Source organism: Dendrobates tinctorius, unplaced genomic scaffold (assembly GCF_039654945.1).
Source record: "Dendrobates tinctorius isolate UK_male_01 unplaced genomic scaffold, ASM3965494v1 ptg000038l, whole genome shotgun sequence".
In the NCBI taxonomy this organism is placed as follows: domain Eukaryota; kingdom Metazoa; phylum Chordata; class Amphibia; order Anura; family Dendrobatidae; genus Dendrobates; species Dendrobates tinctorius.
The window spans coordinates 23,113,170-23,129,471 of record NW_027361706.1 but is presented as its reverse complement, the minus strand read 5'-3'; the positions used below and the strand labels follow the sequence as shown (position 1 = coordinate 23,129,471).

General features: G+C 41.5%; 1 protein-coding gene across 8 annotated transcripts in view; it reads left to right on the top strand.

Moving 5' to 3' along the window:
• The window catches only part of IQSEC1 (IQ motif and Sec7 domain ArfGEF 1), an 893,482-nt gene that overhangs the window by 857,893 nt on the left and 19,287 nt on the right, over positions 1-16,302 (top strand). For 7 of the 8 annotated variants that reach the window (XM_073574276.1, XM_073574280.1, XM_073574277.1 and 4 more), the window contains 4 exons: positions 1,206-1,331; positions 3,266-3,365; positions 7,394-7,555; positions 8,694-8,870. In XM_073574276.1, coding sequence (XP_073430377.1) covers positions 1,206-1,331; positions 3,266-3,365; positions 7,394-7,555; positions 8,694-8,870 — 565 coding nt within the window. Of the gene's footprint in view, positions 1-1,205; positions 1,332-3,265; positions 3,366-7,393; positions 7,556-8,693; positions 8,871-9,051; positions 9,097-16,302 lie in introns of those variants that run through there. The other variant, XM_073574281.1, reaches the window with a different exon arrangement.

Sequence of the window (16,302 nt, the reverse complement as noted above, 5' to 3'; positions counted from 1 at the left end):
CGCTGTCACTTTGTTTCCAGTTGACTCTTCTAGAGTTCTTTCAGAATCCATCCGTTTGGCCCAGTAATCACATAGAGGTTATATCATCGCCCAGTGTCAGTAATCTGATATATAACCTCCAGAAAATGCAACTTTTTCTAGAGGTTGGACCCCAATCGAATGTCGATGGCTCATCTTAGCTTTTTTTTTTTTTGCTTTTTTTTATAGAGACAACCCTTGTCATTGGTAAAGGACCACTCAATGTTTCTATGTTTGTTTTTTGTAAATCTAGCACGTCAGAATTGACTATACTTCTGCCCCGCGTCTGTCGCACATCACATTTATTAATGTGTTTGTTTACGTGTATTTATGTAGGTTCAGGACTAGGCTTCAATAAGATTTAGAAAAATCTGACAATGATGAGAGACCGGTTCGTTTTCTCCGCAGTCTGGGGAGCATCAAATATTATAAGTCCAAGTTCTGGCATTGGAGAAGCCCGTTACTCTGTAGGGTCATGATTTTTATTTGCGTGTAGAGATGTAAAATTTAAGACCCCGATTTATCAACACTTTTACACCAGAATCCTGGCGCAAAAGCTTTTGAAATTTCACAAAATTTTGACGCATCTAAGTTCTGAAAAAAATGTTCTGACTCCAACACACCTCCTCATCAAGACCGGGGTGAAAATCGCTAGTGTTGGTGAATCGGGGCCCAAGTGCTTTGGGTATGATGAAATCCAGATCCGGAGTGATCTTCCACTGAAGGAAAGTCTGAACTGGCTGATAGAGGATCATAAGTGTCAATGGATTCACCATAGTGGCTCAGCCCTGAAATAGTCATTAGTGAATCTACTAAAGAGTCATCTTAAAGCAGATCCTATATAACCTTAGACCCATTTACCTTTTTGTTCGCTTTTTGATCCATCATGATCCTCCATCATCCCATCATAATCATGCACGCTCAGTTTTGCAGAGCATGCATATATTGTACATTGGCATGGAGAGCAAAAGAATCAGACCTTGAAACTGAAAATTCCTGATCCTTCTCTCCCCTGATATCACCTGCCTTGGAAGATGCCCAATCCTCTTCGTCCCTGACACAGGCCCTACGAAAATCAGCAAGTCCCTCTAACTGTAATGCGTATGCGGCCGTAACACTCATGATTTGATAACACCTTCGTTCTGGATTCTGACCACCTCTTGAAAATATTGCTTTTCTACTTACAGGTCCTTTCCTTACCGCATCGAAGACTGGTCTGCTACTGCCGTCTTTTCGAAGTCCCCGATCCAAACAAACCCCAAAAACTTGGCTTACATCAGAGAGAAATCTTCCTGTTTAATGACCTGTTAGTGGTATGTATCAGGTTAGGGGCACATGCACATGAGATCAGATTGGTTCCTCTAGCCAGTACGAGGAAAAAAAATTGTTGCATGCCCGATTATGATCTGATATTCAGATTGCACTCAGCCATGCTAGTCAATGAGTTTGTGGAAACCATCGGACTGCACTCGGATGACATCTAAGTGCAGTCTGATTTCCATTTGAAGACACAAGGGAGAAGATGGAGAATTTGTTTTCTTGATCTTCTCCTCATCCAACAGAATCTGATTACACTATGCTGATCAGAGGGTGATTTTCATGATTGACCTGATTCTCTTGGGTGAGAGAAAATGCACTGCCTCAAGCGGGGTCTATCCCCGGAAGTCATGGATCAGACATCGTTTAGTCAGGATACCTTATTATTAGTACATATTGCCTGTAAGGCTCAGGAGGCAATATATTGTATACTAGCGGCTCCTTTTTTGGATGGATAGTGCACAGGACATGTTTTTTGTACAGCTCGAAGCATTCAAAAACTGTTAAAAGTTTTATCACTATAAATTTGGAGCTTTCATCCTTTCCCAAAAATAGATTTGGAGATCAAAGAGATGAGACTTCTTCTTAATCTCTACATTTATGAAAGGCTTTGCTGCCGGCATTGTAAATGCAGTTTTGTAAAACTGCAGATAAACGGGAGAAGCAGGACGCTGGGCGTAAAACAATGATGGGGTTTAGTACAACGCATGTGCCTGTGTTCAGTCGGACAGACAATCATTAGACATTATATAACTATCTAGGCTGACAAAAAAAACACATTGGGCACTGTCCCCTTCAAAGGAATCTGTCAGCAGGTTTTTATCATGTAATCCGAGAGCAACATGATGTGGGGGCTGAGACCCTGATTCCAGCAATATATAAGTTACTGGGCTTTGTGTTGTTGTTTCAGTTAAATCCGTGTTTTATCAGCAGGAGATTATCACTAGAGGACTAGGTGTCTTGTGACTCTTGGTCCAACCACATCTTCACTACTGATTATCAGCTTTCTATCAATATACAGTGGACACAGAGAGCTGTCAATCAGTGGTGTAGGCGGGGTTATACGGGACATTCTGAGCACTGCTAGATCTGCAGCAGAAGAAAAACAATCATTGAATCAAAATGACAGCAAGCAGCCCAGTAAGTTATACATAGCTGGAATCAGGGTCTCTGTCTCTGCATCATACTGCTCTCAGATTAATCATCAATGTGTGGTCAGTGACAGCCCAACTCATTGGACCACCGATAAATACCAAAGTCAGTGGCGCTTGCTGGAATGCTGTGGCCCCTTCAGCATTTTTCTAGACAAATTGTGCATCAGTACATTGTTATGAATGGGGATTAGCTACAGCACCAGAAAATCCGAAAGTACAAATCCCAACTATTTAAAATTGACTTTAATGTAAGTTTCTTCAGTAATTCAAAATGTTCCTTGATCTAGCATTTATTAGGACCTATTAATGTCGGATTAAGGAATGTACAAATATCAAAAGACTGACTGTCACTTCCAAACAGTAAGACAAATGTGAACAGGTGAAAGCTCAGAGAGCCACTCTATATGTAACTAACAAATTAAAGCTCATGTGTGCCCTACAGCCAGTGACAAGGCGTACCCCTTTATTGGGACTCTGACCCAACATAATATGTAACTAGCCCGAGAGAGGTGTCATGTTAGGTTAGGGTCCAAACAAAGGGATACGCCTTGTCCCTGGCTGTTGGGCACACATGAGTTGGCCAATCTGTGCGCTAAGTACCTTCATTTTTAAACTTGTTTTTTACAGCACCCATTCAGTTCCAATTTCATATATTCAATGCTTATGTACTGTAGCGTTTCAGAAAGCAGCTTTAGTTTGTTCGATTAATGAATTGTTAGTGGAAGCCCAATATAGCCCACCAAACGCTAAATGTATAATTATTAAATGCCTTCCAGGTAACGAAAATCTTCCAGAAGAAGAAAAATTCTGTAACCTACAGCTTTCGGCAGTCATTCTCCCTCTATGGAATGCAAGTTATGCTGTTCGAAAATCAGTGTAAGTTTTACATCGACTCTTGTGGGCTGTAAATGGGGGCATCTTTTTGGAGTCGCATCAATAAAATTATAGCCTAGATGTTGCATGGAATTTAAATGAGCTGTAGAAGATAAAAATAACCTCAAACCTCAAATTCAAAATTTTGAATTCCGATCTTGGTGCTTTTTATGATAATCCCTGGGCTCTGGCTGAATACTATAGGCTCCAATCAACACTATATAGAGTAAAGTCGGACAGACCTTCGATTTCGCTGGGGTAGGCTTACTGTCTAATTTGTATGGACGTCTCCCGACTCTGCCCCGACTGATGATATCAGGTGAGAGAAGGTTTCGGCACATTGGATTTCCGACAGTCTATCCTTTTGTTCGCCTGAGGATAAGGTGCTGCCAGAAGAATCTGGCAGCAGCTCTCTCATTGAAAACGCAGAAGACGAGTGTTCCTGTGTATGTGGAAATCGGGAGAGATAGCTGTCAGTCGAGCGAGCGATCAGATACTTAATGTGTGTAATAACCTCCCACCTCTCCTGTGACAGGTGATGTTGAAGGGGAGAAGGATCGGCATGTTGGAATCCCAAAAGCCAATCCTTTTGTTCCCAACAGAGGTACAGTGCTGCCAGAGGAGTCAGTAACAGCTCTCTTATATAGGAGCGGTCTGCCGTGCACTCCCGTGTATGGGAGATTCAGGGAAGTTAGCTGTCAGACAAATGTGCATGGGGGTCCTAAGTCCTACTATCCATTATACTCATATTTGTTTTTGTTTGTCTTTACCTTAACATTGCCCATAGGAAAGAGTATGAATTGTTGAAGAAGGTCTCAGGTCAGGCTGTCTTCTGGTAGAAGGATGCGGAATGTTTAAAGGGAACCTGTCAGCAATTTTGATTCTCCGTAACCATTTATTTGTAGCCCTTTAAAAGATTTGCACATCAATCCCTTTCTGACCCCAAAGTGCTGCTATACCTTCGAGAAATCTTGTTTTGAAGTTCATCCTTGAAGTGATGATGCACTTACAGCTCACTATGTACTCCGGTACTGACGGCACCATTCCCTGGTTGATGGACAGGGCAATGGCCAGTGTATAACAGCAAACAACCTGTCAATCAGCCAGGGGAGGATGCTGCTAGATCAGGAATACAGTGTGAGACTGAGGAGCTGTAAGTGCACCACTATCACGTGAGACTGAGGAGCTGTAAGTGCACCATCACATCCTAGTGCACTTCCAGACTTAAATTAAAAAACAGTAGCACTTTGGGGTCCATAAGGGGTTGACTTATCTTTTAAAGGGCACTACAGTCACATAAATGTGTTTTTTTTTTAGGGAGTAAAAGCTGCTGACAGGTTCCCTTTAAAAAATGGACTAGCAATGGGAGGTAAAGCCATGGTGATTAGGAGGAATTTGGAGTCCTAGGTAAAACTCAGATTTTAAGTTCTGTTTGGAGAGACCCTTTATATATCAAACTCTTCATTTACATCCATCAATTAACACTGAGAATTTTCATTTTGCAGGTGAAATTGATGCATTGTTTAGTCGGTAATCGCCATTGTGCGCCCGCCCTTAGTTTATAGCTGTGCGGTTGCGAGGCAACCGTTCGCTCTAAAGCACGGATGATAGAAAACGAGACGAATTCTCGAGAAGACAGGTGTGAAAGCCGTAAATTGTTCTGTAAATGTCAATTTGCACAAGTCTTAAACGGCATTATTCACAAAAGCTTCAGCAGGTCACCGCAGTGCAGAGTATTTGTGGAGTCCATTAGGCGGCAAATGCTAAAGCGTCCTGGCAGGCGACTTTGTACTCGGTGATGTGATTGTTTATAACAGTGGCCCTCCATACTAAGCCTCGCTTTTATTACGCCATGGTGACATTAATCATTGCCTGTCGCAATATTTATTTAGATTTCTATATATTCTTGTCTATGCTCATAACCCGCCAAGTAATAGGACGGCTATTATATATTACCCGTGACCTTGTGCCGTAACACAAATATTTCCGCTTTATTTAGCACTATGTCAAGTTCTGGGTATTTCGTATGGAGAATTATATCTCGCTGACAGTTTACTCAGGAGAATATTAAATATTTTTCTGGTCTTCGACAGATCTCTCTTTTGGGATCCCGAAGTTATAGATGATACCATAAGCCGTCATTATAGCACATCTGCTCCCCCTTGGGCATATATGACAGATTTATGGGCATTGGATAATATATGATCATCAGCCAAGAATTAATATCGTGCTATAATGTAACACTAATGTGTGAAGAAATAACATTATTTTGTTTTTTACGCCTGAAGGAACACTGTTACCTTATATTCCTAAAAATAAAAGCAGATGCCATTAGCTTCCGGCTCTCGAGAAAATTTCATGAATTACACAAGGCAGATTCATTTCTTGTGTCTTCGGTTTCTCAGGAACTGTCAGGTGTAATCAATAGATAAACCAGGGAGTGCAAAGAATGTAAAGTCCTTGCTTATTTCTGAATTCAGTAAGATATTTGGGAAAAGGTTTATTTAAAGTGGACCGGTTAGCAGGTCAAAAATTGATAGTTTTTTTTTTGTCGTTGTGTGTTTTTGTTGCTCCCCTGAGCATTATTTTTTTTTTTTTTTTTTTCAAAATCTGTCATATGATTCCAAAGATACGAGCCCTTTTATGGCACAACTTTTTATGGTCTTTTTATAAAAGAGGGTGTGTCTCAAAGGATAATTATGCAAAACAGCCTAAAGACACGCCCCAGAGGAGCCTGTGGGCCATACCCGATTTGTCAAATAGTAAATGGCTCATATCTCTGGGACCACATGTCGGCGTTAAACAAAACAAAAAGCTAAATACTCAGAATAACATGAAAATAAAAACTGGCCACTTTTTACATGATAGGTCTTTTTTAAAGTACCATTATATCAAAAGTATAATTGCAAATTGCTTGATCTAAACCACAGATCACTTGATAAAGGAGCCTTTGTGAAAGGCGTAGTGTTTTCTGAGACCATAAATGATTTTGTTTTACATCATCTGATGTTTGGATTGTTCTTTATTGTTTCTATGCGCTCATTTGATGTCCTGGCTTCTGATGGAATTTAGAACAATATATGGGCTCTTTGCAGTTCAATTTCTCATTATAATGTGCAATTGCTCCTGCTTTTGAGGTTGATATGGCCCCCTCACCTCTTGGGTCCCTGTGTGGCTGCACAGGTTGCACCAATGATATGTCCGCTCCTGGGCCATACATCAAAACTTATACACTGATCTATTGCAGCTAAGAAAAAAATGTATAAAAATGAGCAAGAGGTTGTTACTTTAACATTCTGATCAGACTGTATGAAGCCCGCTGCCACTTCACGGTGAACCTTAAATGTGGGGCACTGTGTGCCGACCGCCGCCAAAGCAGTACTGAATCAGGGGACGAGTGACCCGGTGCCCCACAGCACCAATGCAGCAAGGCAAAGCCCCCATAGCTCCTGGTCACACCACCCCAAAGGTGCAGCATCACAGCAACAAGGGTCACCATATAGTACCAACCCAAGGTGAATAGATAAAAAAAAAAAAAACCCTCAGTTTCCACAAGATCTCAGACTAAAAGCTGAGATCTAGAATAGATGGAACCCCTTTTGCAGTCTCCTGCTAATTAAAACTACTGAGCCAAATGGACAGAGTGCTGGTACTATGTTTAGCAACAAAGAGGAGACAGATCATGCATTATACCACAGCTGTAGAAAAGGACATGGACTGCACATCCAAAGCTCGCAAATTTGTAAAACTGAACACAAGGTTCTTAGTTTAACATTGTCATCAGACTGTATAACAACCACTACCACGTCACGGTGAACATTTTAGTAGGTCCCTAACCTTAAAAGTGCGTTGCCATGGGTCAACCACACTGTTGTTAAGGTTTGAGCCTTGCAAAGAGGATTGTTTTAGCAAATTTCTTCTTTGATGGTTGAGCTACTGTGCAGATATTACATTACGGACATGACGCCGAGCTTCACTGCACGCTCTATTTCTAGATTAATTCATTGATTGTTACTCTTTGTTCATTTTAGACTACCCAAATGGCATCCGACTCACATCAGCAATTCCAGGAGCAGATATTAAAGTACTCATAAACTTCAATGCACCAAATCCCCAGGATCGCAAGAAGTTCACAGATGACTTGAGAGAGTCCATTGCAGAAGTTCAGGAAATGGAAAAATACAGAATAGAGTGTAAGTACAAAGGTATATACATTCTGAGTATATAATGTCACAATGATGTCAGTGAACAGGGGATGTATTAGTAGATCTAGTGAAGATCTACGGAATAAAAAACAGAAAATTCTATTAAAAGTATGGCCAAGTGACCAAGATGCCAGGACATCACAGTCTTCTCCTGGCCCAAAGGCCACATATGGATTTTGGTCTACCGGTTGACTAATATTCCTAAGCAAATCATGCTTTATCCTAAGTCATATTACAAGACTCGTTAAAGGGTTGATTGTGACTTGTAGGATCGCTACTACCAACAGGTGGCGCTATAGAGTTCAAGTCCTCTTTTTCTCTGAAGAGGCAATTTGCATCTAAGCAAATCATGGACATTTAATCAGTGGGTGAATACAAATAATTGCTACATATTCAACTAAGGAAGGGGAAGCTCTTACTAGAATAATGCCCTTTAGAGTACATGTTAGTGATGCCAAATTTTGCCCACTAAATACCTTCTCACACTACTAATCAGAAGGTGGGGTACATAGCATACACTATATGGTGGCCCCTTGTCACTCTCTTGGCTCGAAGGGACAGCGTCCATATCACCTGTGCTATCTATATGGCCAATCTAAAAATATGAAGAACCAAGACAAACGAAGAATTCCATCAGGATAGCTCAGATGCCAAGAGGGCTCCTGGAAAGGTGAAGATGTGACATATGGTTGTTACCAAATATGTTATACCTAAAAAAAAGAAATAAATTCAAGCTCAACTCCAATTTATGCATGGACCGGTTAGGGCATTCAGGGTAAAATAATAATGAGTATAGTGGATTTACATTTTCAAGGCTTTATACATCATTAAAATCCCCAACGACAAAACACTGACGCGTTTCACGCACACAGTCTAGCCTGAATATGGATGTATAGGGGTGCCTCGGTTATATTCAGGCTCTAGTTCCTGAAGGTGGCGTACAATCTTGGATTTGTCAGATTGTTATTAACAGACTATTGTTGCCCTAACCTAATGTAGTGTGTCCTAAGGACGGGATCTCGTCAGTGAAATCCCAGATAAGAATGCTTCTCGTTCTTCAGTATTGGATTTCTGTGAGTTGATAACGCAGCTCATTTTTCCCTTCTACTCATTGTGTTTGCTTCAGCGGAGCTAGAGAAGCAGAAGGGAGTGGTGCGTCCCAGTATGTCTCAATGCTCCAGTTTGAAGAAGGAGTCTGGTAACGGCACATTGAACAGGACTTGTCTAGATGACAGCTACGCCACAAGCGAAGGACTAAAACGCAGCGCTCTCAGCAGCTCTCTTCGAGACCTGTCAGAAGCAGGTAAGAATGATTCTCGTATACCTGGTTATGAGCTTAATATACACAAATATGTATATTCAATATAAATATACCATCATTTGTGCTGTATACAGCCGTAACCCTTATAAGAATAATTATTTGGTTTATTTGCTGTTTTCCTTTTTTTTTTTTGCCTACTTGTTTTGACAATGAACTATTATAGATTACTATGTATACTTGCAGTGAAGACAGTGGAAAGCGTAAGTGGATTTGTAGACTTAGAAGCAGACAGACCCAGGTTCATGTAATGATCGCTTCATGTGTATCCTGTGCTTCCGTGTACCCGTGCATTACATTAGATGAATGAAATGGAGTGAAGCCCGTCTAAATTTATTTTTTGCCTTTCAATGCTGTACTAGATATTGGCTCAGTTTTCTAGGTCTTTTAGCATTACCATCTGAAACTAGCTTTACTGCAGCAGACTGACATTGAGCTGCTTACCCTCAGAGTCTGCAAACTCAAGTCCGATGAAAAACTGGACCGCTATCTTTTATCAGCATTAGGATTCTGTTCATGAAGTTCTCCTTTATAAAAAATAAAAACCTCCTGGGTTAGTCCTATCACCAAGATAGGAGTGGAATATGAAACTTCTTTATGGTACACATTAAGCCATGCAGGAACACAGTGTAACCTAAATAGAAAGAGTAGAACATTGCACACAGAGCCATAAACTTGGACGAAAAAAAATCCCAAATTATTATTTGTGTATTAGCGTGATGTGAAACGCAATAGCCTTGTTTTCAACATCTGCTTATTTTCCTTGGACGGTAAGCCTTGCGGCTCGCCTTGACCTTGTGAGCGGGAACGTACCTTGTACCCAATTACTAAAGCGATTCAGGCTCTTTGATGTACAAGTGCGGCATATTTGATATTGTCAATGGATACTAATCGACCCTCCATGCCGTGATTTTACAACCATTACTTTACAATATATCATTTAATCTTTCCATCATCATCTGTATCCATCCATTATATCCATCTCATATAACCACCACTAACCTCATCATACTCATCAGTGTATTCCATTACTTTGTCCTCATTTATCCAAACCTTGGCTTTTCCCTCCAATGGCTCATGTTGCTTGCTCATTCCACCACGCCACCCTTTTTATTTACACTTTTGTCGTATATGATCCCATCAAATTCCGATACCATCTTAGGGACGATCCTTCCTAAACGAGTGCCGATCGATCGATGCCCTTTAAACAGGCCAATACCATCTCTTAGGACCGATACTTCCTAAACGAGTGCCAATCGATCAGTGGCTTTTAAACAGGCCGATACCATCTCTTAGGGCCGATCCTTCCTGAACGAGTGCCGATCGATGATTTTTACATGCCATTTTACACAGGCTTGGTCCCCATCCAATATGCTTTTTGCTAGCAGCTTACCCCCAGTTTACACCTGAGATGTGCTGCTGACAATTATAATATTAGGCACGCGTAAGAGATGCAGTCAGCCAGTTTGTTGGATGGATGACCGGTGTCATGATTAGGAACGAGCGTTCTTATTAAAGGGCATCTGTCAATATTATCAACCCTCCTAATACGACATAAGAAGTTGAATAAAATGATACCTTGATATCTGCGATCAGATATGTTATTCCAGAGAAATTCACATTTTTATGTTAAGATCTATGGGCAGGACATAGATCTCCCTGATAATCTGGCCCCAGAGCTTATTTTAAATGGAAAGGGGAATTACTAGTGTGAGACATGTAGATCAGGAGAGCAGACTGTCAGTCATTACATGTCTTACACTGGTAACTCCTCCTTTCATTTACAATAATCTCTGGAGGCAGAATCTCAGGGAGAACTATGTCCGGCCCATAGATCTTAACAGCTAATTTACATATTAAGAAAAATGTGGATTTCTCTAGAGAAAGACATCAGATTGCAGATATCAAGGTATCATTTTATTCGGCTTTCTATGATCTACATGCCCATATAGATGACTTAGGAGGGTTGATCCTACTGACAGATTCTTGCTATAAGTTTGCTCTGTCAATTACCAGCCCATGAAAGAGACCTTTAACTACCATCACAGATAACTTCTCTTGAAGTGTTTTGCCCAATTTTTCTCAACGTCATACCCAGTTACCCATCCATTTTGAGTTTCTGTAATCTATAGTGAGTGTTTATCGCTCACAAAGTAAAAAAAAAAATTCAATAGAGAAACCTTCCATAAAGTAATACAATACAAGTAACACAATAGTCTAGTTACATGAAGACTGATTATAATTACACTCCCAGTTTTCTATGCCGTATTATTGTATAACTTTTAATATCTTTTATTGTTTGTATCTTATCTTTTACCATAACCCAATTGCAGTTTTCATATCCGATTTATAATCCTCATTATACAATCTCATTTATTGGCCATCCCCCTTAGCCTTGTATTTCGTTTTGCCTTATGGTCATATGTAGCATGCAAGCTGTCTATGGAGAGTTACTTAAAGGGAATCTGTTACTAGGTTTTTTCTAACTAATCTGAGAGCAGCACAATATAGAGACAGAAACCCTTATTCCAGTGATGTGTCACTTACTGTGCTGCTTGCTGTCGTTTTTATATAATAGTTTTATCAGCAGGAGATTACTAGAGGACTAGCAAACCTTCTGACAGGTAGTCAAGCTACGACCCTACCACTGATTGTCAGCTTTCGGCCTATGCAGAGTGTACACAGAACTCTGCCAATCAGTGAAGTGGGTGAGGTTATACAGGGCTCATCATTCAGAGAACTATTAGATCTGCCGCAGATAAAACAGTGTTTAATCAAACCTGCAACAAACAGCCCAGTAAGTGATACATCGCTAGAATCAGGGTCTCTGCCCTTACATCATGCTGCTCTCAGACGGGGCAGCAATATTTGGTGACAGATTCCATCTAACAACACATCCAAGTTGTTTCCTAACATTTTCTGCATCTTTCTTTTGTAGTAACTGTATAAACATAAACATTATCCTAACATACAATAGTCATACCTTGTAAAACCCTTCCTCACTAACATACATTGACATAAATAGGCATAGAATATGTACATCACTCAATCAGAATGTCCATGCTATCTGAAGTGTACTGTTGAATATTTTTGGAATTTTTGCTTATTATTTTTAAGCAGATTATAGAGAATTCAATGGTGATCACACACAACAGACCACCAAACTCCCAAAAATCACAATTGTTTTCTGCTGATGGACCTTGTGTGCTGCAAAGGAATCCTGTGTCCTGCTGATGGTCACTGTGTCCTGCTGATGGTCACTGTGTCCTGCTGATGGTCACTGTGATCTACTGATGGTTACTGTGTCCTGCTGAAGGTCACTGTGTCCTGCTGATGGTCACTGTGTCCTGCTGATGGTCACTGTGTCCTGCTGATGGTCACTGTGTCCTGCTGATGGTTACTGTGTCCTGCTGATGGTTACTGTGTCCTGCTGATGGTCACTGTGATCTACTGATGGTTACTGTGTCCTGCTGATGGTCACTGTGTCCTGCTGATGGTCACTGTGTCCTGCTGATGGACACTGTTATCTGCTGATGGTCACTGTGTCCTGCTGATGGTCACTGTGTCCTGCTTATGGTCACTGTGTTCTGCTGATGGTCACTGTGTCCTGCTGATGGACACTGTGTCCTGCTGATGGACACTGTGTCCTGCTGATGGACACTGTGTTCTGCTGATGGACACTGTGTTCTGCTGATGGACACTGTGTCCTGCTGATGGACACTGTGATCTGATGATGGTCACTGTGTCTTGCTGATGGTCACTGTGTTCTGCTGATGGTCACTGTGTTCTGCTGATGGTCACTGTGTTCTGCTGATGGTCACTGTGTTCTGCTGATGGACACTGTGTTCTGCTGATGGACACTGTGTTCTGCTGATGGACACTGTGTCCTGCTGATGGACACTGTGATCTGATGATGGTTACTGTGTCCTGCTGATGGACACTGTGATCTGATGATGGTTACTGTGTCCTGCTGATGGTTACTGTGTCCTGCTGATGGACACTGTGTCCTGCTGATGGACACTGTGCTGTGCTGATGAACAGACCACCAAACTCCCAAAAATCACAATTGTTTTCTGCTGATGGACCTTGTGTACTGCAAAGGGATCCTGTGTCCTGCTGATGGTCACTGTGTCCTGCTGATGGTCACTGTGTCCTGCTGATGGTCACTGTGTTCTGATGATGGATACTGTGTTCTGCTGATGGACTCAGTGTCCTGCTGATAATCACTGTGGTCTGCTGTTGGACTTGATGTCCAGCTGATAGACATAGTGTCATGCTGATGGACTCAGTGTCCTGCTCATGGATACTGTGTTCTGCTGATGGACACTGTGTTCTGCTGATGGACACTGTGTTCTGCTGATGGACACTGTGTTCTGCTGATGGACACTGTGTTCTGCTGATGGACACTGTGTCCTGCTGATGGACACTGTGATCTGATGATGGTTACTGTGTCCTGCTGATGGACACTGTGATCTGATGATGGTTACTGTGTCCTGCTGATGGTCACTGTGTCCTGCTGATGGACACTGTGTCCTGCTGATGGACACTGTGCTGTGCTGATGAACAGACCACCAAACTCCCAAAAATCACAATTGTTTTCTGCTGATGGACCTTGTGTACTGCAAAGGGATCCTGTGTCCTGCTGATGGTCACTGTGTCCTGCTGATGGTCACTGTGTCCTGCTGATGGTCACTGTGTCCTGCTGATGGTCACTGTGTCCTGCTGATGGTCACTGTGTTCTGCTGATGGATACTGTATTCTGCTGATGGACTCAGTGTCCTGCTGATAGTCACTGTGGTCTGCTGATGGACTTGATGTCCTGCTGATGGACATGGTGTTCTGCTGATGGACTCAGTGTCCTGCTCATGGATACTGTGTTCTGCTGATGGACTCTATGTCCCGCTGATGAACATTGTGTCCTGCTAATGGTGACTGTGTTCTGCTGTTGGACACTGTGTTCTGCTGTTGGACACTGTGTTCTGCTGTTGGACACTGTGTTCTGCTGATGGACACTGTGTTCAGCTGATGGATTCAGTGTCCTGCTGATGATCACTGTGGTCTGCTGGTGGACTCGGTGTCCGGCTCATGGACACTGTGTTCTGCTGATGAACATTGTGTCCTGCCGATGGTCACTGTATCCCGCTGATGGTCACTGTGTTGTGCTGATGGTCACTGTGTTGTGCTGATGGATACTGTGTTCTGCTGACGGGCACTATGTCCTGCTGATGGATATTGTGTCCTTCTGATAGACACTGTGTTCTGCTGATGGACAGTATGTCCTACTGATGGATTTGACCCCAGCGATCATAAGGTTAGACTTGAGTCGCTCCCTCTACTACCTGAAGTCTACAATAATAACACTTTATTAAAGAAATTCTGCAACATTCCTCAAAACGGACAAACGTCTTTATGAATTAGGTGATTAATTCAATTTATTCATTAGTGCATATATTTTGCCTGGACACCAACAAGCGATTAATGAAGTTGGGTTGCAGAACTAGTAAGTCCCCGATGACAACTAATCATGGCAGAATTAAGTAGATGTTAGCAAAATAGCGTCTTACAGAGCCCCTGCAACGCTCAGAATGAGTTTTAATGGATATGTCATTCATTTGTCACTGACATCTGAAGAGGATGATTTTGTAATGATGCCATATTAAACCTCTCTAGAAAGCAGCATGTAGCGTATTTGTACAGTGTGGTGCATGAAATATTATCTAACGAGAGTGTGCATTGTGTCTTACACGCTAATATTCTGCACTCTGACACTGCGGATCTTTTGTTTTGTTCGATACAAGTGGATGTTTTAATGCTCTTCAAATAATTTTTGGATCACATGGTGCAAGTTAAGAACATTGTGGACTACTAAGCGCTGGCCTTGACAAAGGCTTGCGGACTTATGTAGGTTGTGATTAGTGAAGGTAGCCCCAAGGGCATAACTAGAGTAGGTGCGGGGTAGCAGTTACACGCGGGTCCTGGAGCATAGAGGGGCCCAAGAGGTCCTGTGGCTCATATAAGAAGTCCAGTATTATTAAAGATCTGTGATAGTTGGGGGCCCTATTGGAGATTTTGCACTGGGGGCCACAGGTTTAACCTTCCTCCACTGGGCAGCACCATTGGAAAATCTTCAACAAGTTATTGTACAGTATTGCTCCTCACATAAATCAGATGAAATTAAGCTAAGGCCTGAACTTATAAAAAAACAGTAAGCAGCAGTACTCAATGCCAGACAGCTGCTGCAAAAGCAAATGAAATTTTAGGATGTATAAAAGACATCAAATCCTGTGATCCCAACATATTATTATCCTTCTATAAACCACATGTAAGGCCACATCTTAAATGAGGGATCTGGTTTTGGTCTCCACATTTTTTAAAGGATATTGGAAAGATGGAGAGTGTTGAAAGGCAGGCAACTGGATAGTTAGAGGATAAAATGTCTCTCTTAGGACTCGTGCACAGGGCCAATATTATGGATGAGTGCTATTCGTGGTTTTCATGGATACCTCTCGAGCCCATGATATTCTATGGGGCTGTGCACAAGTCCGATTTTTTTTTTTTTTTCTTTTTTTTTTTTTTTTCCTTGAGCCAAGTCATCTGTGGATAAAATCGGTGACACGTCCAATTGTAATCTGAGTGTCGGATCAAAATCGGCTATGCAAGTCTATGGATTCAAATTGGAAAAATGAGAAAAATTTTCACAGACTGACAGAATAGAGAACCTTTTTTTTTTCTCCCCTTATCTGTGAAAAAACTGATGCCACTTTGATCAAATGTTGATAAGAGTCTGGTCAGAATAATCGGACCATTTATCTTGAATGTGGAGAAAATGGTTGTGTGACTCTTTCCTTGTCATGAGAGGTCAGAAAAGGTGGGCAATCTCATTTACAGTCATATGTAAAAGTTTGGGCACCCCTATTAATGTTAACCTTTTTTCTTTATAACAATTTTGGTTTTTGCAACAGCTATTTCAGTTTCATATATCTAATATCTGATGGACTCAGTTATATTTCTGGATTCAAATGAGGTTTATTGTACTAACAGAAAATGTGCAATCTGCATTTAAACAAAATTTGACCGGTGCAAAAGTATGGGCACCTCAACATAAAAGTGACATTAATATTTTGTAGATCCTCCTTTTGCAAAAATAACAGCCTCTAGTCGCTTCCTGTAGCTATTAATGAGTTCCTGGATCCTGGATGAAGGTATTTGTGACCATTCCTGTTTACAAAACAATTCCAGTTCAGTTAAGTTTGATGGTCGCCAAGCATGGACAGCCCGCTTCAAATCATCCCACAGATGTTCAATGATATTCAGGTATGGGGACTGGGATGGCCATTCCAGAACATTGTAATTGTTCCTCTGCATGAATGCCTGAGTAGATTTGGAGCGGTGTTTTGGATCATTGTCTTGCTGAAAT